At 37.6% G+C, this 26,073-nt stretch overlaps 1 protein-coding gene across 1 annotated transcript in view; it reads left to right on the top strand.

Moving 5' to 3' along the window:
* DNAH7 (dynein axonemal heavy chain 7) overlaps positions 1-26,073 on the top strand; it is a 256,542-nt gene that overhangs the window by 104,274 nt on the left and 126,195 nt on the right. Inside the window, exons 29-36 of the mRNA XM_066345867.1 lie at positions 3,773-3,871; positions 8,079-8,327; positions 10,769-10,918; positions 14,271-14,453; positions 14,796-14,972; positions 17,853-17,984; positions 19,742-19,966; positions 23,308-23,505. Coding sequence (XP_066201964.1) covers positions 3,773-3,871; positions 8,079-8,327; positions 10,769-10,918; positions 14,271-14,453; positions 14,796-14,972; positions 17,853-17,984; positions 19,742-19,966; positions 23,308-23,505 — 1,413 coding nt within the window. The remainder of the gene's footprint in view (positions 1-3,772; positions 3,872-8,078; positions 8,328-10,768; positions 10,919-14,270; positions 14,454-14,795; positions 14,973-17,852; positions 17,985-19,741; positions 19,967-23,307; positions 23,506-26,073) is intronic.

Raw genomic sequence — 26,073 nt, 5'->3', positions numbered from 1 at the left:
ATGTGTAATTCTTAGTGATTTGAATTCTGTTTCATAATTTTAAATATATAAAATAAGGTACTACCAAGAAATAAAATTCTTTGTTGCTGAGAAGTATTTTGAAGGCTCTCATTCTACATGAACATATATAGCTTTAAAGGAAATAATGTATAATTAATAAATACACACAAAAGTTCCTGTACATTGTCACTTAATATAATTAAACAATTGCAGCTAACTGTAGACTAGCAATAATAGATTTGCAGTAACAGTATTTTAAAATGGTATGAATAACAAGTATAGATGAAAAACTCAAATGTTTTAAAAATTGGGTAACTTCTTATTGGTCGTATTTTGTGGAACCATGCATTTTTATTTTCTGTAACAGTGTTACCAAGAATTCTGATATATAATGGTGATACTCTATTTCACATTAGCCTAACATGCTATTGGGGTGGTTTTTTTCAGTAAATAAATGCAAGTAGAAGCAACAATTTGTATTAATCTGGCATGTCATGATTACATGGTGGTCAAATAATGGGAAAGATAATGCATATCCAGTGGTGGGATTCAGCTAGTTCACACTGGTTTGGTAGAACCGATACCTAATTTTTTGTTGAGTTCGGTGAACTGGTTGTTAAAATGGCAGTTGTAATCAGGGTTCTCTCTAAGGTGGGCACCTGGACAGCCGCCCAATGTGGAAATAATAAACTTCCATTTCGTACTCTTTTTTTAACATTCATTTGCACAACAGTGTGTTCTAAGCACCTGTAGTAATATTCATTGCATCTGTAGGTGAAAAGAATTGCAATTGAGGACGCCAATCAAAAAGCAATATGGAAATATCTTAACAGTTTTATTGTTTTTGTCAGATATTATTTAATGTTTTTATTGATATTTTAAAACTATTTCTTATAACATAATCTAGTTTTGCATACCTCTTTGATTGTTCTTATATAAGTATTAAAGGCATGAAATAATAAACTACCTTTTGGTATATCTATTTTATATACTTAAAACGGTCATTAGGGCAGAGAACAGTTGTTGAATTATTTGAATCCCACCACTGTGGATATCCTAGTGTGTGTCATCATGACATCTTAACTATGGAATTGAGCTATTAAAGTTACACAGCAGATGAATCCTGCAAGTGAATCCTGTCATTCTTTGTCCAAGGTGTTGCCTTGAATATTTGGAAGTTTTTGTTTCTGTTATAGAGAAACAATTTAAACATTTGCTTTAAAATAGTAGCCGCTCAAATAACAAAATAAACTTTTGACAGTTTCTAATTTGTGTGTGGAGATTTATCTGAAGACAAAGTTCATATGAGCAGAACTAGCTTCTGCCTTGGGAGCTCAGGGGATTCAGAGGCAGCTGAACTTGACTGCCAGGCATCACTGACTTTGTAAGGCTAAAAAGTCAGTTAAATAGGAACACGGAATTTGTTAGGTAGAAAGATTCTACAGAAAAGGAAGAGGGCCCTGGCCGGTTGGCTCAGCGGTAGAGCATCGGCCTGGCGTGCGGGGGACCCGGGTTCGATTCCCGGCCAGGGCACATAGGAGAAGCGCCCATTTGCTTCTCCACACCCCCCCCCCTCCTTCTTCTCTGTCTCTCTCTTCCCCTCCCGCAGCCAAGGCTCCATTGGAGAAAAGATGGCCCGGGCGCTGGGGATGGCTCCTTGGCCTCTGCCCCAGGCGCTAGAGTGGCTCTGGTTGCAACAGAGCGACGCCCTGGAGGGGCAGAGCATCGCCCCCTGGTGGGCAGAGCGTAGCCCCCTGGTGGGCGTGCCAGGTGGATCCCGGTCGGGCGCATGCGGGAGTCTGTCTGACTATTGCTCCCCGTTTCCAGCTTCAGAAAAAAAAAAAAAAGAAAAAAAAATCTTTAAAAAAAAAAAAAAGAAAGAAAAGGAAGAGGGTTCTGGAAAATGAAATGCAAGATGATAGGAGAAATTTTAGAGTGAGATGTTGAGTAAAGAATGGAAGATGGGAGAAATAATTCTGAATTCTGATTTTTGTAAATTATGCAAACCTTTTTATGGGCATAAACTACAAGTTCAGAGTTCAACCAGTAAAGTTTGGATTTACTACAGGTGCTATGGAATTTAATGTAAGTTTTGTGAAACAGCCTGTACTTAAGTGACAGCATGTTAACCAGCTGTCTCCCATCTGGAACACAGGAACATACACCTGTGCTGAGCTTCCAGCCAGCACACTGCTCCCCCCACCCTCCTCACCCACTTTCTTTCTTTTTTTTTTTTTTTTTTTTCATTTTTCTGAAGCTGGAAACAGGGAGAGACAGTCAGACAGACTCCCGCATGCGCCCGACCGGGATCCACCCGGCACGCCCACCAGGGGCGATGCTCTGCCCCCCAGGGGGCGATGCTCTGTCCATCCTGGGCGTCGCCATATTGCGACCAGAGCCACTCTAGCGCCTGAGGCAGAGGCCACAGAGCCATGCCCAGCGCCCGGGCCATCTTTGCTCCAATGGAGCCTTGGCTGCGGGAGGGGAAGAGAGAGACAGAGAGGAAAGCGCCGCGGAGGGGTGGAGAAGCAAATGGATGCTTCTCCTATGTGCCCTGGCCGGGAATCGAACCCGGGTCCTCCGCACGCTAGGCCGACGCTCTACCGCTGAGCCAACCGGCCAGGGCACCTCACCCACTTTCGATCAGATGAGCTGTGTTCCTTACCCACAGAGAGTTTGCTTGTTCCCGAAACTTTCTGAAGCCAGTTGAAATGTTACTGTTATCATGTCACTTAATTAAATGTCCAGGAAACCAGTGATATATAAGCATGAAAAGAAGAGTTTTGTTTTTATGAATATTAAGTTCATTGTTTAAGAAAGATTCAGGAAGATGAAATGCTAAAAAAAAAAAAAAAATGAATTTGAATTAGGCATGGATAAGGAAAGTAGATAAGACTGAAAAAAACAAACACCTTAAACATTGATAAGGATGCTATGCTTAGATGATCTCACAAGTATCTGAACGGGTTGATCCCCTTTAAAATACAAAGCCAGAACGCCACAAATCTGGATGAAGCAGATGATGCATTATTGATGTGTTTTTTGCAAGAAAATTGGTCCTGAGCTCTAAACTCAAAGAAAAGGCTTTGGCATAAAAATATGGGCAAAAAAGTGAATGTTTAAGTTTCATATTTAAATGCATCTTTTAAAAATTATTGCCCAGCCTGACCTGTGGTGGCGTGGTGGATCAAGTGTCAACCTGTAATGCTGAAGTTGCTGGTTCAAAACCCTGGGCTTGCCTGGTCGAGGCACGTGTGGGAGTTGACACTTTCTGCTTCTCCCTCCCTTCTCTCTCTCTCTCTCTCTCTCTCCCTCTCTTTCTCTTTCTGTCTCTCTTTTCTAAAATGAATAAATAAAAAGGAAGAGTAACAATACTTTAAAAAAATAAGTAATATAAAAATGATTGTCCACTTTTAATGATCATTTCCACTTAATGAACCCACTGGTGGTCTTAAATGCATAGTACAAGCAAGCTCTTACCCACTAGAGAGGCAATGGCTGCTCTCACACTAAATCGATTCATGCCAATAGCTTCTTACTTAGAACAACTATGAAGAATTATTTAACCTGGGTTTTCATGACTAACTAGTAGAAATTCAAGAAAAATAAAGATCAGTTTCTAAAATCAATAACAATCCAACTAAATGATAATAGCAAAAAAACCCCATAATTTTGCATGAGATTAAATTCCTTCTTGTTCCTGTGGCGTGTGTGTGAAAATGCAGGGGTGCAGTTAACATGCTGATATCATCATGACTGTATTTTCTTTTAGCTGAAATATCCAAATGAAAATGAAGAAATCTTGCTGCTTAGATCTATTATTGATGTAAATCTGCCCAAATTTTTGTCCCATGATTTGCCACTTTTTGAGGTAAGAACATTTATTATTCCAATTTATCAAAGTTTTTCTCATAATGCATTTGTCGAATGCCCCAGTTTGCAATTTCCTAGGTCTAGGAGAAACGTCCTCTCTAGGAAGCAATGATATGACATGGAGACACATAGATCATTCCATGTTGCATGTGAAGTGAATTTAGCTAATTTTGTTTCTTCAGATGACTTTTAACAACCGGAAATTTTAAAACAGTACTTTTTTAAGAACTGCAGAATATAATGAACACACATAACTTCCAAACTGTGTTTGCTTATAAATTACACAAGTGGAGGGACCGTGAAGTAAGGTAATGAGTCTAACACGGCACCAACTCCCTTGCACCGAACAGGTACTTGGGATATGTTTGTTAAATTAATGATTGAGGTAATAAAAAAGGAAATAAGCTTAATTTCCTTAAAAGAGTGCAATGCCTTTTATGAAATTGCTTTTTCGGGATAATTTGAGGTAAGAACTAAGCTTAATAATCTCATTATATTTTTAAGTTTAGATTATGAATAATTGATAAGAAGTATTAGAATGATGGTTGAAGTTTCCATATTATAATTTTGTTTCGTGCTTTTCCTTTTCCCATCTCAGGTAGAAGAAATTGTGGTGGGAGGTCATGGGCTCCCGAGAGATATGTTAGACATCGCAGGAACTTGTGTTCCCTGAAGTAGAGGCTGTTGGCTTCCAGGGGGTAAGGACTGAAGTCCTTATGGCTGTCATGGAGTAGGGAAGAAGTGACACAGCCCCTGTAGTTAGATGTCCTTCACAGCCCTGTTGCATCATTCTGGAAGGAGCTTCCGTTAGTATTTAAAACTGGAAGTGCAAATATTTTGTAGAACAAAACTACAAGGAATAGGTACACATTTTCTTCTGAAGGTTTTCCTTTAGTTTCTTTGGTACTAGACACTATACATATTTCCAGGAATAAAAGCTATATTTACTTTCATAAAGTGTTCTTACTAGAAGTATTCTCATGCAGTTGTATATTAATTCAGTGAACATTTATGGAGTAATATTTCACAAATGGAGCATAATTGGCATTTCTCATTAGGACAGCTCCTTGTTATGAGAGACTGTCCCTTACACTGCGGAACACTTGGCATCTCCCCACCTACCCCCCACCCCAGTGTCTACAGACCTCTCCCATTGTGACAAACTGAAGGAAAACTCCATATATTTCCAACTCTACTGGTGGGGTCTTTGTTGGAACTGAATACCAAATACGTTCTGAAGCCATCTGCTCCTTTCAAGGTTAACCATAAACAATTTGAACACTTTGAAAAAAAAATTATTACGAAAACATTGCACTTACTATTGGGCCAGATACTCTTTTAAGAGCTTCACAAATAGTAATTTATTGAATGTTCACAGTGTCCCAGTGGAGCAAATGCTGTCATTGTCTCAGTTTAACAGATGGTATGACTGAGGCACAGAGATGTAAGTAACCTGTGTTTATGGCCAGTACTCGAGGGAGTGGTGATTCCAACTCCACAGTCAGGCTGTAGAGTGCTCTTAACCACTCAACTGCACTGCCCTTTTTCTTCTTTGCCCCAAGGAAACTTGCTGCTTTGATGAACTGGGATGAGTTTCAATCTAACAACATTTAAAAAGAATTAAATTTAGAAGTAATTAAACTTGAAATTTGTAAATTCTAAACTATAGCTCAATTGCATACTTGCACATAAAGCTCTCATGAATTTTCACTTCTATCTTTAGAGTAAAAAAATTATATTTTTCACATAGGATGCTATAGTACTTATAACTTCAGCAGTTTATGAAAGAATATTTCTTAGATATTGCAGTTAACTTTATATATTCATGAACACTAATTATGGAATTATAATTCTTTCCAATCATACATTATGTGATATTAGTTTCCTAAAGCCGCCATAACAAAGTGCCACAAACTTGGTGGCTTAAGACAACACAAATTTATTCTCTCCCAGTCTGATATCAATGCGTTGGTTTCCTCTGCAGGCTCTAGGAAAGAATCCTTACTGGCCTCTTACAAGTTTCTGGTGGCTACCATCAATCATTGACTTTCCTTGGCTTGGCATCACTCTAATCTCAGCCTTCATCATTATAGGGCCTTCTTCCCTTGGTGTCTTTGTGTCTGATTCTATCTCCCCTTTTTGTTATAAAGACAACAATCATTGGATTTGGGCCCAGTACGACCTTCTCTAACTTTCATCTGCAGAGGTCCTCTTTCTAAATAAGGTCACATTCTGAGGTTCTGGGTAAACATGAATTTTAAGAGATACTAGCTGATTAAAATACCTTTGAACTCTTTTTTCTATATGGTATAAAATATGGATTGAAGTTCATTGTTTTGGCAAATTCAGGTATCCTAGCATCATTCACTGAAGATGAGCTTATATTTTATCTATGGAATTGCCTTTGTGCCTTTGTTGAGAATGAGTTGTTCACACGTGTGGGTCTATTTCTGAACTCCCTGTTTGTTCATTGATATATTTGTCCATCTTTATACCAATATGACAGTCTTTATAATTAATCTTAAAATCAAATATTGTTTATTCTCTAGCTCTTTACCTTAAACATTCTGAAAAACTATAAAGTTTCTAGAAGGAAACAGGACAAATTCCTTTTGATAGTGGGTGAGGCAAAAATTTCTTAAATATGACACCCAAAGCACAAGGCCTAAAATGATAAATTGATAACATAGACTCATCAAAATTTAAAAAAAGCTTTTTCTTTGAAAGATACTGTAAAAGAATGAAAGACAAGTTATAGGCTAGGAAAAAAAATTGTAACTTAGATATATGAAGGGGAACTTGTATGCATAATAATAGCTAAAGAATAGTCAAAAGTTACCATTAAGAAAATAAACCAATTAAAAATAGGCAAAAGGGCCCGGGCTGGTTTGCTCAGTAGATGAAAGTGTCAGCCTGGTGTGTGGACATCCTGGATTCAATCCCCTGTCAGGGCACACATGAGAAATGACCATCTGCTTCTCTTCCCATCCCATCCCTCTCCCCTTCTCCCTCTTTTCCCTTCTTGCAGCCAGTGGCTTGATTAGTTTGAGCATCAGCTCCGGGCACTGAAGATGGCTTTCGTTGGTCCAAGTTTCAACCCCAGAGGGGGTTTTCAGGGTGGATTCCTGTCAGGGTGCATGCAGGAGTCTGTCTCTCTATCTCTCCTCTTCTCACTTAAAAAATAGGCAAAAGATTTGAACAGGCACTTGACTAAGAAGATGATACATACATATATATATGGCAAATAAGCACATATATATATGTGCCAAAATGTTAATTATTGGGATATGCAAATTGAAGCCACAATATGAAACTGCTACACATCTTCTTGTATGACTCAAATGAAAAAGACTGCTCATACAGAATATTGGAACTCTTGTACTCTCTGGGGAGGATGTAAAATAATGCAACTACTTTAGAAAGCAGACAATTTGTTAAAATGTGAAACACATACCTATCGTATTATTCAGTTACTCCACTCCTCAGTATTTACCAAGGGAAATGAAAGCATTTGTCCATAAAAAGATTTCTATACAAATGTTCACAGCAGCTTTATTTGTAATAACCTCAAACTGGAAACAATGAAAATGTCAATCAATAGGGGAATGGATTTAAAAACTGTGGTACTTCAATACAAGGGAATTCTTCAATACAATGAACTGTTGATACATGCTGAGATATGTGAATTTACAAATCTTTATGCCAAGTGAAAAAATCCAGACAATAAAAATTAATAAACATAATATATAACTTATCTATATTAGATTCTGAACACTGCAAATAAAAATAGTAACAGAAAGCAAATCAGTGGTAGCTGGGGATGGAGAGGGGAGGACATAAGAGGGGGAGGGAGGGAGGACTACAAAGGCCACAAGGAGGATTTTAGGAGTGACAGATCTTGATTGACTTGATTATTTCACTTATCAAATTGTACACTTGAAATATATACAATTTATTGTATGTAATCGTACTTCTGTAAAGTTGTTAAAATACTATTGACAGCTCTATTTCCATCAATATTAAATACGAACATGAGAGAAATTGTATCATGTTTATGTATATATATATCTGTACAAATGTTTATGTGTGTATGTTTGTATACATGTGTGTAATATATACATGTTTATGTGATATATGTATAGATATATAGGTATATAGTGAATGTATAAATATATAATATAAATGCCCAAATTGTCTTTCATCAGGGGATTACTTCAGATTTGTTTCCTGGTGTGAAATTGCCAAAACCAGATTACAATGACTTGTTGATGGCTATCAAAGACACCTGTGACGCCATGAATTTGCAAATGACTGATTTCTTTTCTGAGAAGATTCTCCAAATATATGAAATGATGATTGTGCGTCATGGTTTTATGATCGTTGGAGAACCCTTTGGAGGAAAAACCAGTGCGTATCGTGTTTTGGCTGGAGCACTAAGTGATATATGTGAAAAGGTAAGAGTGTTATAAAAGCATTGACTTATTTATAGTTAGGTTTGTGCAAGATAGAATGTATGGTCATTTGAAAAGATATTTTAATACATCAACTTCAAATCAAACAACGAATCAACGAGAAAATAAATGTAGAAAAGTAATATGAGGCAAGTAGAAAGTTCAGCACATAAAGGTATACCACATATTTTCCTGTCAACTTTTTATTTATGTTTTTTAAAATGTTTATTTATAAAGGTAACACATGATCAATGTGGAAAAAACTCTGAAAACATGTAGAAACCTGGTGGTTTTGTTTTCATACTTTTAGGAGACTTTTTTTGTTAGTTTTCTGGGTGGTTATAATTGTAATGCAAACATCTGTTATTGGCTGTTTGTAGTCCTGAATTAAAATGTGTAAGCATTTGTGTGTGTGTTATATAATATATGTATACATACATATATAATAATAAGTATTATATTAGTCAAAATTTCTTTCCTACACATTACAGATTGGTCTACTTTATTATGCTAAAAGAATAAGGTTGTTTTAAGTTTTCCAACTAATATTGTCTACTTGTGTTTTGCATAGTTTTTCCTAACATATTTCAATGCTTAGAGCCTCTATGAGACTTGTGACCATTATATGTACACTGTGCAGTCTCTTCTTCACCAGTTTAAAATTAGTTACTTCTTCCCTTATTTACCTTGGATCACCTGCATCTAATTTCAACACTGCAACCCATATTTTCTCCCTGCATAGTGTATACTGCCCATGTCTTTAATTGTAACTCTGGATGTCACTGTGATTTACTTTTTATAGAGGGTAAATGGTTTGATTTTTATTTTCTCCAGTTTGATGGTCTTTATCTATTCACAGGGGGATGAATTTATTTATATTTATTGCACAAACTAATATGCTACTTATTTCTGTTATCTGTTTTCTCTGCTTTTATACTTACATGCTATTTCCTTTCTTCTCCTCCCTTCCCTTCCCTTTACCTTTCCTGCTTTTCTGCCATTCAGCCTTCTTTTTCTTGTTTTTTTGTTGATATTTTTTCTATTGTTCTATTACCCTGGACTAATTGTTTTTACTATTTAAAAAATCCACTATAATAGAGCTAAATGTGTTGGCACTCAACATTAAAGAAAATGAAGATAAGAATATGTATTTCAGTCAAACTATAAAGCCCCAAACAGTTTATTGTCAAGAAATTTCAAAAGTGACATTGTGGAGACCTAAGGAACAAGCCTCATAGCCACTGCATGCAAGCTATAGCTTCACACCAGCTTTGCTGCATTTGGGACGAAAGCCTTGCTTTGGTTGTGGCAACTTTGTTCTAAGATGATGATATTTCTTCAGTTTGGTCATCTGTGTCCCAAGCTCTGGGGGTGCTGGGTGAAAAGCGATATTAAGAAGAGCTGAACTTGTTATTTATTATACAGAAACACGAAATGATTATAAATAGGTACAGCATAGAGGATTTTTAGGCCAGTGAAACTATTCTGTATACTGAAATGGTGGGTAGATGAATTCATGCATTGACAAAACCCATAAAACTGTATAATACAAAGAATGAACCCGAATGTAAACCATGGATTTTAGTTTAATAATAATGTCTCAATATTAGTTCATCAGTCATAACAATGTGCCAGACTAATGCAAGGGCTTAAGAGTAAGAGAAACTAGGAGGGAATAGGAGGTAAGGAACATGTGAGGATCTCTGTACTTTCTGCTCAATTTTCTGTAACCCTAAAACTACTCTTAAAAAATAAAATCTATCAATTAAAAACAAAACAGTGTTTATGTCCCAAGGGTATTAACATCTCTTGTAATAATTTCATAACCAAATTCTAGTGTTTTAGTTAAAACTGACAATTTACCTATATTAACTTTTCCATGAAAATGGTACATAAGTCTCTGCTTTGAAGCTGTTTTGTAGTAGAAGTCAGCCAGTCATAGCCCGTGGGCTAAATTCAGCCCAAAGCCTAATTTTGTAATGGTATTAGCATTCTTTAAGGTTTTAAAAAAGAAGAAAATAAAGAAAAAGAAAAAGCAGAAGAATATGTCACAGATCATATGTAACCTGCAAAGCCTATAATTATTTACTATCTGATCCTTTACCAAAAAAATTTGCCAACTCCTGTTTTGTAGTTTTAGATTTATATATCTTGTACAGTATTTACTAATTTATTTCTAAGTACTTTATGAGGTTTTAAATACCATTGTAAATGGTAATTTAAGTTTTTTATTTTTAAATGATTTATTGGCATAGAAAATACAGTCGATTTCTACGTGTTGACCTTGTATGCTGGAGCATTGTTAAATGCACTTATTCCTTCTGGTAGTTTCTTTCTAGACTCTTTAGAATTTTCTGTATACCCAGCCATGTTTTCTATAAATAAAGACTTCGTTCTTCAAAATATAAATAAATACATTGATTGATTTTTTTTCTCTCATTAAGGGGTTAATGGAAGAAAACAAGGTTCAAATTACTGTTTTAAACCCTAAGTCTGTCACCATGGGTCAGCTGTACGGACAGTTTGACTTAGTGTCGCATGAGTGGTCCGATGGGGTCCTCGCTGTCAGTTTCAGAGCATTTGCTTCTTCAGTGGTAAGTTCTCACACTTTTGCACGCTGGTTTAGAAATCTGTGCTGTTTCCTCCTCACCAATTTCTGATTTTTTCAGTTGTTTCAAACATATTTATAGCTCAAGATAGTTATTTATATAGAACACATTATTGGATGGTCTGGCAGAGTTTCTGAGAAGCTCAGTAACACACAGAGTGGTGGGACTCAAATAGTAATTTAACAACTGGTTCTCGGCCCTATTGACCATTTTAAGTATTAAAAGAAATGATAAAAAAAAAAAGATATACCGGCCCTGGCCGGTTGGCTCAGCGGTAGAGCGTCGGCCTAGCGTGCGGAGGACCCGGGTTCGATTCCCGGCCAGGGCACATAGGAGAAGCGCCCATTTGCTTCTCCACCCCTCCGCCGCGCTTTCCTCTCTGTCTCTCTCTTCCCCTCCCGCAGCCAAGGCTCTATTGGAGCAAAGATGGCCCAGGCACTGGGGATGGCTCTGTGGCCTCTGCCTCAGGCTCTAGAGTGGCTCTGGTCGCAATATGGCGACGCCCAGGATGGGCAGAGCATCGCCCCCTGGTGGGCAGAGCGTCGCCCCCTGGTGGGCGTGCCGGGTGGATCCCGGTCGGGCGCATGCGGGAGTCTGTCTGACTGTCTCTCCCTGTTTCCAGCTTCAGAAAAATGAAAAAATGAAAAAAAAAAATCACTAAAAAAAAAAAAAAAAAAAAAAGATATACCAAAAGGTAGTTTATTATTTCATGCCTTTAATGCTTAAATAAGGACAATAAAAGAGGTATACAAAACTAGTTTATGTTATAAGAAAGAGTTTTAAAATATCAATAAAAATATTAAATAATACCTGACAATAAAACAATAAAACTGTTCTTTAAGATATTTCTTGTTTGGCATACTCACTTGCAATGTTTTTCACCTGTGGATGGAATGAATATTACTACAGGCACTTAGAATATGCTTTTGCACAGATGAACGTTAAAAAAGAGTAAGGAATGTCAATTTGTGATTTCCACATTGGGCGGCTGCCCAGGCACCCACCTTAGAGAGAACCCTGATGACAAGTGCCATTTTAACCACCAGTTCACCAAACTCAACAAAAAAATTACGTATCGGTTCTGTCACGTTGGTGTGAACTGGCTAAATCCCACCACTGCCTCCGCAGGTGCCAGAGACCTGCTGACAAGCGCCTCTGCCCTGGTGTGCAGAGAAGAGAGGCAGGGAAAAAAGTATAGGGGGAGTATTTATGGTTTTCATTTTTCAGGGTAAGTGATCCAGGAAGGAGAGCCTCTGAATGGCATGACCCTTCACCCCGTCCGCGATGCTCTCCCTCTGCCCTGCTGCAGGGCTGCTGGCACTGGCACACCCGCTAATTGTTAAATGGACTCCAGCGCTTAGAGAAGAAATTGCAGACCATTACAAAATGATAATTCAGAGTTCCAACACTGTCCTTCTAGTAGGTTAAGAAGACAGTGGGCTTCCTGTGGAAAGCACAGATCATAAGGGATATGCCAGCTGCTGGCTGCTATGAATGGGAGTGTGTACTTACGTACTCCTGGCTTCTGCTTATTCTGCCAAGAGGCTGTTGCCTGCTCTTACGAAAAGAGTTCACGGACCAGTAGATGGTTACTTGGTTGCTATATGTTATCAGGCTTTCCATAGAGTGTGATCATATGGGAGACAGCCTGCTAAGGCTAGTCTTAAATGAAAAGGGGTATTTATAAAAACAAACAAATAAGTTGAATGTTTCTTTTATTCTGATTATGACATATTAAATTTGGTCCTCTTTTTCTACTTGAAGACCCAGCTGATCATGAGTCAGTGTAATAATAGGAAAACATCCAATCTCAGCTCTGCTTTTATTGGCTGAAGGGCTGTGGGCAATGAGTAACATCAGGATACACTCTCCTGGAGCAGAGATCTTGCTTTATTAATAATCTTGAGAGTAAAAGTAATCCTTAGGCACAGATAAGCAGACAGAGATCTGAGACTATGGATGGATCTTCTCTGGTCCTCTCATTACAATGGATGCACTCTGACCCAAATTAACATATGAAGTCTTTAAATAAGGTATGCGTCAACATTATTTATACAGAGATAATCATGAGATCTCCCCCTTTTTGTACTCTTTTATATACTTTACATTACATTTTCCAGGAAGTGATGTTTAATAGCTCCTGACTCTCAGGGATGTTAATTTAAGTAGCCGACCCAGAGTCACATAGCTCTAAGTAGTAGAGACAAATGAAAAGTGAGGTCCTTCAGACTATAAAGCCCAACATCTTGTCATTAAAAGGCAGTGCTTTCCAAAGTGAATATTAACAGACATGGGAAGACGTTGTGAGGGAAAGTTAATCTCTGAGGTATGGGCCCTTTCTTGCTTCCTGAACTCGGCCAGAGCTGACCTCTGAGTATGAATGTGTGGTAGTCTGAACCCATGACAGGTCACTGTCTTGTAGATTAACGCAGTCAGCCATAGGGACTGAGACTGTGTTAAGATGGATTCAAATTGGTCAACACTCCAACTCAAATTCACATTTACTAAAGTTAAACCAAGGTATCATTTCTGTGCATAAAAAGGCTGGTTCATAAGGATCTGGAAAGGAGACCCTGTTTTGCATTTGCCAGCTAATACCTTGCTATGCCTTAATGTTTAATGAGCATGTACTATATTCCAGATAATATGTAAATATTTATATACTTATCATTGTGGGGCTGTGGATGTTACATTGATATTAATGTCTTACACCACCATAAAGAAGTTCAGCCCAAAAGAGCTGTGTGTGTGTGTGTGTGTGTGTGTGTGTGTGTGAAGGGAACAAAACATTTTGAATACTTAGCACAGAGAGTGATTAATCTGTTATGAACATAATACTATATAGAGTCAGACAATCCAAAGGAAAATTTTTTTCCCTCGGCAATTATTTGTTTTTACTTTAAAATACTTTCTAAAACATATTATATATAAATTCAGAAACATTAAAAAAGAGTCTTAAGATGCTATATTGTATCTCATCCATGGCATATATAGGGTGGGGCCAAAGTAGAATTACAATTGTGAGTATGCAAAACACAGTTTACTCTTGTATTATTCTTTATTATTTATTTCCCCTACAAACAACTGTAAACCTATTTTTCCCATAAATTTTTTTGGTGACCATCTTTCTCTTTATATAAACTGTATATGTATTCTACATGTTCTTTATTTTATATATATAGATACTTTATTCACATATATACTTTTTTCAAAAGATACTTTTACATTTTCATGATGAAATTAATTTTAAGAGAGTTGCATTTAAAATTCTGAAATATTATTGAACTGTTTCCTTCATTATTACCTTTTTGCCCTGTATTCCATATGCATAAACCAGACAGCAGATAGGAAATGGTTAGTTTTTGACGGACCAGTAGATGCAGTATGGATTGAGAACATGAATACTGTGCTGGATGACAACAAAAAGCTATGTCTGATGAGTGGGGAGATTATTCAAATGTCACCACAAATGAATCTTATTTTTGAACCAATGGATTTGGAAGTTGCTTCTCCTGCCACTGTAAGTTTTCAATTTTGACATCTGCTTATAAATATAGAATGTTCTAAATTCTTTTATTAGTGAAAAACTTTGACTTAAAATGAAAAGTATTAGTAGAATTCATTCTGACAGCAATCTGTAATTCTCCAGGAGCAGACATACTTATCTGTTGACATACAAATTTAAGAGTCAGGGTATTTTTGGGTTTCTTTCTTCTCTGTCTGCAACTATTGGCAAAAATCAGACATAAAATTATATAAAATTAAGCATTTTCCCCCAAGAGTTTGTAAGAAACAGATGTACCAAGTCATATTTCTTTTATGAGCATTATTACCTTGATGGTCAACAGTTACTGTTTTCCAGGTTTCCAGATGTGGTATGATTTACATGGAACCTCACATGTTAGGTTGGAGACCACTGATGATATCTTGGCTAAATCTTTTACCTGCTACAGTCAGTCGTACTCAGAAGGAATTTATAACAAGCTTATTTGACAGGATGGTCCCTATTTCTGTTGAATTTATTAGAAAGCACACAAAGGTAAGAAGGATGGGAATTTTCAGATTAAAAAAAAATGAAAAATCCAAATTAGCCAAATGTATCAATTTTAATGTGTGCTTTTATTGTCAACTACTAGACATTAAAATTATTTCTAGTTTGACTAAAACTTATTTGATAATTAAAGTAAAAATATTTTTATTCATACACTTATTCCATCAAAAATATTTTAAACGAAGCATCTTAGGTTTCAAGGAAATATATGGGTGCTAATTTTTTCTCTCTTAAAAAAATTTCTCAAAAGCCACTAACCGCATCTGGCTGAAAATACCATAAAATGTTTTCTTTCATTTCCAATGGGGGATTACAGTTTAAATCGTTTCTATTCTTTTTTTTTTTTTTTTTTTTTCATTTTTCTGAAGCTGGAAACAGGGAGAGACAGTCAGACAGACTCCCGCATGCGCCCGACCGGGATCCACCCGGCACGCCCACCAGGGGGCGACGCTCTGCCCACCAGGGGGCGATGCTCTGCCCATCCTGGGCGTCGCCATATTGCGACCAGAGCCACTCTAGCGCCTGGGGCAGAGGCCACAGAGCCATCCCCAGCGCCCGGGCCATCTTTGCTCCAATGGAGCCTCGGCTGCGGGAGGGGAAGAGAGAGACAGAGAGGAAAGCGTGGCGGAGGGGTGGAGAAGCAAATGGGCGCTTCTCCTGTGTGCCCTGGCCGGGAATCGAACCCGGGTCCTCCGCACGCTAGGCCGACGCTCTACCGGCTGAGCCAACCGGCCAGGGCCCGTTTCTATTCTTATATATATATTTTTTATTTTACAACATTCCTAGAATAAATATATATTATTTTGTATCATTTGTGACATCTGAAGAACTGGATAGTGGGTCCTGGTGAAGGAAAATGTATTGTATTCCTGCTTAGACATCCTGAGTGTGAAATTCACTGTATGCAGCATAAGAGCATCTAATTGTTTAGAGATTACATTCAATTCCTAGAAAAACGAATTCCAGGAGGGAAGTCAGTCCCTGGTAGAGGGACTGAAAGAGGCTCTAGAATTGGCAAATTCTCTTGTTTTTCTTTCAGTGCACCCTGGGGGGTTGGGGTGGGGGAAAGATAGAAGGCGGAGAAGTGACACCATGAATGGAAATCTGCCTCAGAAAATTAATGGAATTCTAGTGAAGCTCTTAAACCCTCTTCAGTTGGAAGTTGTATAAAACATATACTTAATTTCTGCTTTGGGAGGTCGGTTCTTTAAGATGTATGTGGGCTTTAGAATAAATAATGGAACAGAAGGCTGGCATTTCTCCTGCGGGTTGGAAATAAAACAGAAAAACTTGAGGAAGAACTTTAACTCCAAGTACAAATCTGGAGAGTGGAATTTAGAACCATGTTACTGGAGATTACCTAAAGGGAAAACCCAGAGGAAAAAGAATAGATAGAACAAAGGGTAATATCCCAGATGCACAAGTGATTTCAGGAGGAAAGAGGGAAGAGAGATGAGCACTGTAAGAAGCAAGTAGTTAGTATTATGAGAAATTACTTATAAGGTCAGGCAGGAAAGGATTGGTAGGTGTCCCTGGGATTTGGCAATTGAAGAGATAACAGGAGAATGCCGGCCCAAGCACTTTCAGGGGCGAGTCAATGTCACTTCAGGGCAGTGGGTCAAGCAATGTGGAAGATACTGGTGTGACAATGAGTGTAGACTGCTCCTTCAGGAAGCTCGGCTATAAGCCAGAAAGAAAGAAAGAAGAGAGAGAGGGAGGGAAGGAGGGAGGGAGGGAGGGAGGGAGGGAGGAACCTGAATTATATTATAGATATGAAATCATCATACTTCAGAAACAATTAAACATGTATCGATTGAAATCATAATAAAAAGACCTACAGGATCTTTTTTCTTCTGATTCTGTCAGAGAATGTATATATTCCAAGTAAAGGAATTTTTCATATAACAGAAACTTATCCTTTCAACAGCAAAACAGAAAAGTCCCACTTTTAATGCACGCTTTCTAAAATATACTTTGCATTTTTGTGCTCTCTTGAAGAAGTTCTGAATGTCTGTTGTTTACTATGGAGTAATAAGTATCTGTCTTATTTTTAGTAATAACTATTTGTACTTGAGTGTTGTGTCAGTAACACTTAGTCCACCTTGAGACTGCAACTCAGTTGTCATTTCTGCTTCTGCTAAGGCTGTGGCTGAATATGAGGTCAGCTGCTTCTCATCTTCAGAGAGTGCATTTCAGAAAGTTAATTTTTACCTGTTTCCATTTAAGCAATATGACTCCAAAGGCTGGAGGAGAGCTTGGAGGGGAAAAGACAGGTGTCCACTCAGAACTTTCTGTATGCTGCATAGTTCAAAGAGCTATACACATTATTTCATTTATTTTATAGGCTTTCATGGTGAGACTCCCAAAATAACATGAGGAACATTTATAGCACTCCAGCAGTGTTTTGTGCTCTTCAAGACATGAAAATATATTTTATAGGGATGAGTTGGCAATGAATACTGCTCTAGTGTATAAAGATGTTTTAAAGTGGGTTTTATTCATTTGGCATTTTAGATGAGCAAATTAATTGCCTTCCTTGAAAGAATTTTTAGTATTTTCGTGTATAAAATTGGAATCTATGTCTTTGAGTAAATTAACTGTTTAACAGTGAATTTTTTTAATTTGAGGTTCAATATAAGAGTGGTAAAAGGACAAACACTACGTGGATGTCACATCCACAGCCACCACACTTTAGGGGATAAATGTGTGCCCATTTCTCCCGCCCATGAAAGTAGAATGTTAGTACCTTTATATAGATACTATGGCTCTTAGAACTAAATGAGTCCAATAGATAAATAGTTGATGCTATTTTAATTAGACCCTTGTTTAAATTCATTGGTTTTATATACTTTTCACCGATTTCTTTAGGAATTGTCTCCTACTTCAGATACAAATTTAGTCCGATCCTTAATGAATCTGATAGATTGTTTTATGAATGACTTTGCTGATGAAGCCAAGATGAAAGAGAGAAATGATCGAGAAACTTACTCTTTACTTGAGGTAAGGTCCTTTGCCTGTGAATCGTGCATTAGAAAGACAGCTGTAGCTTTCCCTGTTGCTTCATGATTATTGAAACTCAATTCCCCTTTGGAATTAGGGGCTGAACAGTGAGGGGAAAAATCAGGCCCCATGTACCAGGTACTGGTAAAGGAAACACCTAGATTGGCAATCTTGTTTTATTATGAAGTTTCGGTAGAGCCCAGTGAGTTCTTAGATCTGATACTAAAATTAGGGCCATTAGATTAACCTCAGAAATTATTAGTCTTTGAAATGTCAACCACCATTTGACAATGAGATTCACTTCTCCTTCAACTGCCAAATCATAACAATTCATTATTTTTTCCCCTAGATTTTCTTCATTTTTTATGAGATATAAATGTTTAAAATATATATGTGTACATATGCGTGTGTGTATTTGGATTGAAAAGAAACAAGAAAATATATAATCATTTATATATTTGCAAATATATAATCTAAACATATTTGTAAAATGGATATAAAATTATCAACAGACCTTGAATATTCTTTAATGAAAATTATAATCACTAATAGCAACACTTCTAATGTAATCAATATGTTGCTATTCTTGCTTATATTTTATGAAATAAATTAATTTTAATTTAATTTTGTATAGTTCCTAGAGAGAAACAGTCTGTGAGTAATCTAGGAATAAGTAATTGGCGTCAAAGTAGAATCCCCAACTTTTATGAGCAGAGTCAAGACTGTGTTAGCATTGGCACTAAAAAGGAGATTTTAATTTATTATTCTTTTTTTCCAAGTGAGAGGAGGGGAGATAGACAGACTCCTGCATGCGCCCCAACTGGAATCCACCTGGCAACCCAGGTCTGGGGCCGTGGGCTGCCCATCTAGGGCTATGCTCACAACCGAGATCCTTTTAGCTCGCCTGAGGCAGAGGCTCCAGGGAGCCATCCTCAGCACCCTGGGGCTGATGCTCTTGAACCTATTGAGCCATGACTGCAGGAAGGTAAGAGAGAGAGAGAGAGAGAGAGAGAGAGAGAGAGAGAGAGAGAGTAGGTTAGCGGTAGGGGTGGAGAAGCAGATGATCTCTTCTCCTGTGTGCCCTGACTGGACTCGAACCCAGGACATCCACATGCTGGCTGATGCTCTACCACTGAACTAACCCACCAAGCATGAGGATTTTATTTTAAAACAAGTAAACAGGTTTTCTCATTTAGTGGTTGGTCTTATCATCTTCCAAATTCCCTCTGCCTGAGTCTGGTAAGAAAAAAACCTTGCAGGATGGCAGTTCTAATTGTGTAATCAATATGCCAATAATATTACAACAACAGGTAATTAAAAACATATGAATTTGTTCTACTTAAAAATAACCACTGTATCAAAATTTAAATTTTAAAGACAAGTATATTGTGGTTGATTATTCCTTATAAAAATACTCTATTATAGTTTTAAAAAGTCATCTCAATGTTCTTTTTAATATCAATATCCTGCTGTATACTTAAAATATCATGTGATTTTTCAGACTAATTATTCTAAGATTTCACTCTGCCTAGAAATTATACTTTGCATTGTATTATCTTCTCTGATGATAAGATGTTTATAAAACGTATGATTTGATTAAAAAACTAATTATTATAAAATCTTGAGGTAATATAATAATATATCTCAGTTTATTCATTTCCTTCCACAGATATTAATCTGGCTAATCTAATTTAAACTTCAAGGATAGATTAAAGTTACTCTTTAATACATTCTATATTTTCATTTCTCCAATACAGGGCATTTTTCTGTTTTCATTGATATGGTCCATCGGTGCTTCTTGTAAAGATGATGATCGATTGAAATTTGATAAGATTCTTCGAGAACTAATGGAAGGTCCAATTTCAGAAATAACACAAAATAGGTTTAAATTACTGAGCGGTGCTGAACAAACACTTACAAAAAAACTAACTGTCCCATTTCCTGAAAAAAAGACAATTTATGATTATCAGTTTGTCCCTGAGGTAAGAGTTCTGAAACAAAATTTGCAGCTACCAACCTGGTAGAGTCCTCTCCAGGACACACAGCACATGATGGCTCTGTGGCCTCTTTGTCACCCTTGTTTACCGTAAGAGACAGCATGAAGTAAAGAAGGTACCCTGGCTTTTGAAATCAGGTGCACCTGGGTTTGAGTCCTAGTAAAACCACTTTCTTTCTGTATAGCCTTGGACTAGTTATTAAATTGCCCCAAACTTCGTTTTTCTCATTGATAAAATAAGACAAATAATAATACCTGATGGGCCAGTTATACTTACTAAATAAAATTCAATATTATGGCATCTATTCCAGCACTACGAGCATACTGGTCAGGGACACTGCCTGGAGGACCATGGTTCATGTTAGCATATCACAGGCTCTAAGAAGTCCTGCAGGAACAAATACAGCTGGTTTAGTAGTAACAATTCAGCACTTCTCAAACACATTGGACAATAAAACCTGGGTGGTGTTTGTTTACTTGTTTGTTTTTTTATAGCAGCTCCCATAAGTACTATATTGAGGATGAAGTTTAGGAATATCTAGTACTTAAGTACATACAGGCCAAGTGAAATTGAGGTCATACCATATCCCCAATGGGTAGTTTTATATCCTTCTTTTTCCCTTAATAAAGAGAACACCTGTCAATCTCACTAGTATTTCTTTAATAACTTTATTTCTCTAAAGCTTCCTTATTTTCTATCACTTGGATGGACCACAATCTAGTCAAACAATTTTCTACTTTGGACATTGAACTGTTTTTGTTGTTTTAAATTTTTCTGCTTCAGTGAATATTCTTGTATACAAGTCATTTGTATTTATATCTGACTATTTCTTTAAGATCAGTTCCTAGAAAAGGAACTACTGTGTCAATTTAAAATTTTTTATGACTCTGAAGATGCATTGCCAGGTTCACCTCGGAAAAGATTTTTCATCCTGCCAACCAAAAGATATTATCTCTTTATCTTTATTTCAAATGACTAACACTACCCTGAATTTTCAAAATATAAAAAGGGAATTATTCATTCATAAGCTCTAGAAAGTTCTAGGAATTCCTTTGCAATATAATTTTCAGACTGATGTGGATTCAGCCTCCTCAAAAATATCTCTACTATCTGCACAGCTGTGCCAGAGGACACAGCATGAATAAAGCACAGTGCTGCCCTCAGTGAAATCCTTGCCTCTTCAAAAGAAAGTCATATAACACTCAAGATCAAAAGAGTGCCATGTGTCAAGGCCCTGGGGCATGTTTGAAACCAGTAGATCCATCATTGAAGATGTGGAGAAAAGATAGGTTTGAATTCTGATGTGTTTGATTGACAAGGAGCTTGAATTGGATTCTGTAAGAATGGAGAGGAATATGGTATTTTTCTAAGGAGAGAGTTAATATGATATTTTTGAAACTTTTTGTTATAAGCACTGTCATAGCAAATTAAAAATTTAGTTTACAAGTTAATTGGATGCAAAGATATAATGTTAATTTATTATAATATTATATTAAGAAATCTTATATTTTAACCTGATCAGTGGTGGCACAGTAGAGAGTCAACTCAGGATGCTGAGCTCCCTGGTTCAAAACCTGAGGTCACTGGCTTGAGCCAGGGATTGCCAGTTTAAGCGCAGGATGATATACTAGATCCCAAAGTCACTGGTTTGAACCCAAGGTTGCTGGCTTGAGCAAGGGGTCACTGGCTCAGCTTAAGCACCCTAGTCAAAGCACAGATGAGAAGCAATCAATGAACAAATAAAGTGAAGCAACTCTTTCCTCCCTCTCTCTTTCCCTTCTCTCTCTTTCTCAAGAAAAAAGATATATATCTCTCTCTCTCTCTCTTTCTCAAGAAAAAAGATATATATATATATATATGAAGAAGTCTTATATGTTCTAGATATCTGTTGCACAACGTGAATATAATGAACACTACTGAACCATACACTTAGAAAATGGCCCAACCTGCAGTGGTGTAGTGGATAAAGTGTTGACCTGGAATGCTGAGGTTGCCGGTTTAAAACTCTGAGCTTCCCTGGTCAAGGCACATATGGGAGTTGATGCTTTCTGCTCCTCCCCCCTTCTCTCTCTGTCTCTCTCTCTCTCTGTCCCCTCTCTCTAAAATAAATAAATTAACTAAAAAATGGTTGCCACCCCTCCCCCCTCTCCTTCCTCTCTGTCTCTTCCCCTCCCGCAGCAGAGGCTCCATTGGAGCAAAGATGGCCCGGGCGCTGGGGATGGCTCCTTGGCCTCTGCCCCAGGCGCTAGAGTAGCTCTGGTCACAACAGAGTGACGCCCCGGAGGGGCAGAGCATCGCCCCCTGGTGGGCAGAGCGTCGTCCCCTGGTGGGCGCGCCGGGTGGATCCTGGTCGGGTGCATGCGGGAATCTGTCTGACTGTCTCTCCCTGTTTCCAGCTTCAGAAAAATACAACAACAACAAAAAAAATGGTTGAAGGTTAATTTTAGGTGTTTATTTTTAACCACAATTAAAAAAATAAATCCCCCCTGAAATGATAAGCTGATATAAATAACGTGAAAAATCAAACAGTATGGAGATGATGTTTTAGGTGGAAAAAATTTTATATTGCTTAATATTTATTGAATAAATTTCTTTGCTCTTTAGTACATTAATTAATTTCATTTTCTCAATACCATTAAGGATTCTAACATTTGGTAAAAAAAAAAAATTGATCTCTGAGTTGACATAATCAGTGATTTCATAATCAAAAATATTATAGCATTGCAATTTTATTTTTATTCATTTAAAAGCCTAGTTATTTTTCTTAATTTTACACAAAATTGAAGAAATCGTGAAATTTTTTTTGTTTTCTTTGTTTTGTATTTTTCTGAATTGAGAAGTGGGGAGACAGAGAGACAGACTCTCACATGCAACCGACCAGGACCCACCCAGCATGCCTACCAGGGGGCGATGCTCTGCTCATCTGGGGCGTTGCTCTGCTGCAACTAGAGCCATTCTAGTGCCTGAGGAGGAGGCCACGGAGCCATCCTGAGCACCCGGGCCAACTTTGCTCCAATGGAGCCTTGGCTGTGGGAGGGGAAGAGAGAGATAGAGAGGAAAGAGACGGGGAAGGGTGGAGAAGCAGATGGGCACTTCTCCTTTGTGCCCTGACCGGGAATTGAACCCAAGACTTCCACATACCTGGCCGATGCTCTACTACTGAGCTAGCCGACCAGGGCCTCATAGTGAAATTTTTTTAAAAAAAATAAGAAGCTGTATGAATATTAGGGTTTATTGGTACTGGTTTTTTATCTTTTTTCTAGTACAGAGATCTGAAAAGTATTTAATAACATAACATTCTCTATTTGGTTGTTTATTATAAACAGGGAATAGGAAAATGGGAACCATGGATAAAGAAATTAGCAGGTGCTCCTCTAATTCCTAAGGATATGATGTTTAATGAAATCATTGTACCAACTCTGGACACAGTTCGATACTCAGCGTTAATGGAATTATTAACCACCCATCAAAAGCCTTCAATATTTGTAGGACCAACAGGAACTGGAAAGAGTGTTTATATTATTGTAAGTACTGTAGAAATCTACATATTAAAATGTGCATAGTATGCCTAAGAATGTTATTTTTAAATTACCTGAAATAGTAGCCTTAATGTTTTTAAATACTCATGTATTTTGTGTGAGCCACAGAGAATTTGTGTGGAATTTCCTACTTATTTTATAAAATTAAAAATATGATGTCATTTAATATTACTAAATTACTGTCCCTTTTTATGTCTTTTAATAAAAATGAGGAATTTAATATCCCTTGAAAGAGGTGTTTTAGTTAATTATACTTGATATTTAATTTTCTCAGTTATTTGGTATCTGAATGGTTACTGTGTAGTAATAAGTAATTTAGTAAGTTTTTACAATTTTTACAAATTACAAATTTTACAATTTTTACAAATTTTACAAATTTTACAATTTTTACAAGTTTTACAAATTACTAAAAAGTTTTTAGTAATTTTTCAGTAATTTAGTAATGCAATAAGTTTTCTTGATTTCTAGAATCATACCTATTGTGAGTTGGTTAATAAAATGCTAGGTGACCAGGCGGTGGCGCAGTGGATAGAGCATCGGACTGGGATGCGGAGGACCCAGGTTCGAGACCCCAAGGTCGCCAGCTTGAGCGCGAGCTCATCTGGTTTGAGCAAAGCTCACCAGCTTGAACCCAAGGTTGCTGGCTTGAGCAAGGGGTTACTCGGTCTGCTGTAGCCCACAGTCAAGGCACATATGAGAAAGCAATCAGTGAACAACTAAGGTGTCGCAAAAAAGAATCAATGCTCCTTATCTCTCTCTCTTCCTGTCTGTCTGTCCCTATCTGTCCCTCTCTCTGCCTCTCTCTCTGGCTCTGGGGGAAAAAAATGCTAGTGGCTGTAACAGATAAAGCCCCAAATCTCAGCAGCTTTACATAGCCTGTGTTCCCTTGAGGTTAGGGGGTCATATTGATCAAAGACCAGCTGGCTGGAATTAATAGTAAATAACACATCTTGCCCTTTGCATGACAAATAAGTTTCCTCAGGCTCAGTTGGACAACATGGGAGATAAATGGACTGAGTCTTCCTGAGACTCCGTTCTAGATGACTGGCCACACAGCAGTGAGGAAACCGCATTTGTTCCCTGTGTCAGAGAACTGTGCAGTGTGGTGTCCCTTTGGAGTAGCTAAAGAGTCTGCACGTCTGCTCCTCACAGGGAGCAAGCATTTGGGAGCTCATCATGACAACAGACAAGAGAGCATTAGCCGAGAGAGAACCAGAGTGGAGCCAGTGACGCAGGCTTCTTTTTTTTCTGGCCTCTCTTTCTCTTGCTCTGCTTCCTACCCAAACGTGGGACAGGAAGAAGGGAGGTGCAGCAGGGGAAGGGAAGGGAAAGAGCTGTCATGGTCCTGCCCCATCGCAGGTTCCAGTGAATTCAGATTTCCCCTGTTTCTCATTCTTTATTTAATTTAGTCATTTAATCCTTTTGGAATACATTGGGGTATTACAGTTAAACAATTATCCTTGTATCACTATTAAATAATCACTTTCACAACAAATTGAAATGACACCTTTGATTATAATATAAATGCCATATGTATCGGAAATTTCCTGATTCCTTCCCAGAGAAGGGAGAAGTTTAGACTGAGATTTTGAATCACAGTGTGTTGGTTTGGACAGGCTTTATTTTTTAGTTTTAAAAGACCATTTTTTTAATCTTAAATATATACAACTCATGGATTAAAATATTTATCAATTTATTACCAGTAGGTTATTTGTTGGGATTTTGTTTAGAAGGGGCATTGCCTATTATCTTTAGCACTTTTTTCTTCTGAAGAGAATTCCAGGTGATCTTTCTTTTTTTATTATTAAATGAGAGGCCAGAAACAGATTCCCGCATGTTCTTGCATGTGCCCCAACCAGGCTCTGCCCATCTGAGGCCTCTGCTCCATTGCTTGGAATGAGCTACTTTAGTGCCTGAGGCAAAGCCACGGAGCCAACCTCAATGCCCAGGGCCAACTTGTTCAAACAGAGCCATGGCTGTGGGAGAGGAAGAGAGAGAGAGGAGAGAAAGAGAGAGAGAGAGAAGGGGGAGGGGTGGAAAAGCAGATAGTCACTTCTGTGTGCCCTGACTGGGAATCAAAACCAAGACTTCCACATGCCTAGCAGACACTCTAACACTGAGCCAACTGGCCAAGGCCCCAGGTGATCTTTCTTTTTACATTCTTTTTAGACGCTTTGAACCAGTCACTAGGCTATCTTAGGAGATTCCAATGACAGCCTCATGAACAGGCTTTCTAGTTTCCCATTTCTGAAAAGAGGGTCCTACTGATTTTCTTAGCCACTGCCACATAACAGCTCCTAAATAACTTATTGTGAAAAACACATTCCAATACAAATAACAATGACATTGAGTGACTTCAAATGTATAACAATAACATTCCGATGAATAACTATAAATGCCTAACAGTGGTTAAATAATGAACACTGACTGGAAAAAAAAAAGAAAAGAAACAACTGAAAGTGTACAAAAAGCTAAGAGACTTATCTAAGATATCATCAAAAGTCAGGGAATGGAGACTTGATATGATTAAGGGAGAAAAATAAAGCCTATTGA

Source organism: Saccopteryx leptura, chromosome 7, assembly GCF_036850995.1.
Source record: "Saccopteryx leptura isolate mSacLep1 chromosome 7, mSacLep1_pri_phased_curated, whole genome shotgun sequence".
NCBI lineage: Eukaryota > Metazoa > Chordata > Mammalia > Chiroptera > Emballonuridae > Saccopteryx > Saccopteryx leptura.
The sequence above is the reverse complement of the archived record's forward strand: the minus strand, read 5'-3'. Positions and strand labels throughout refer to the sequence as shown.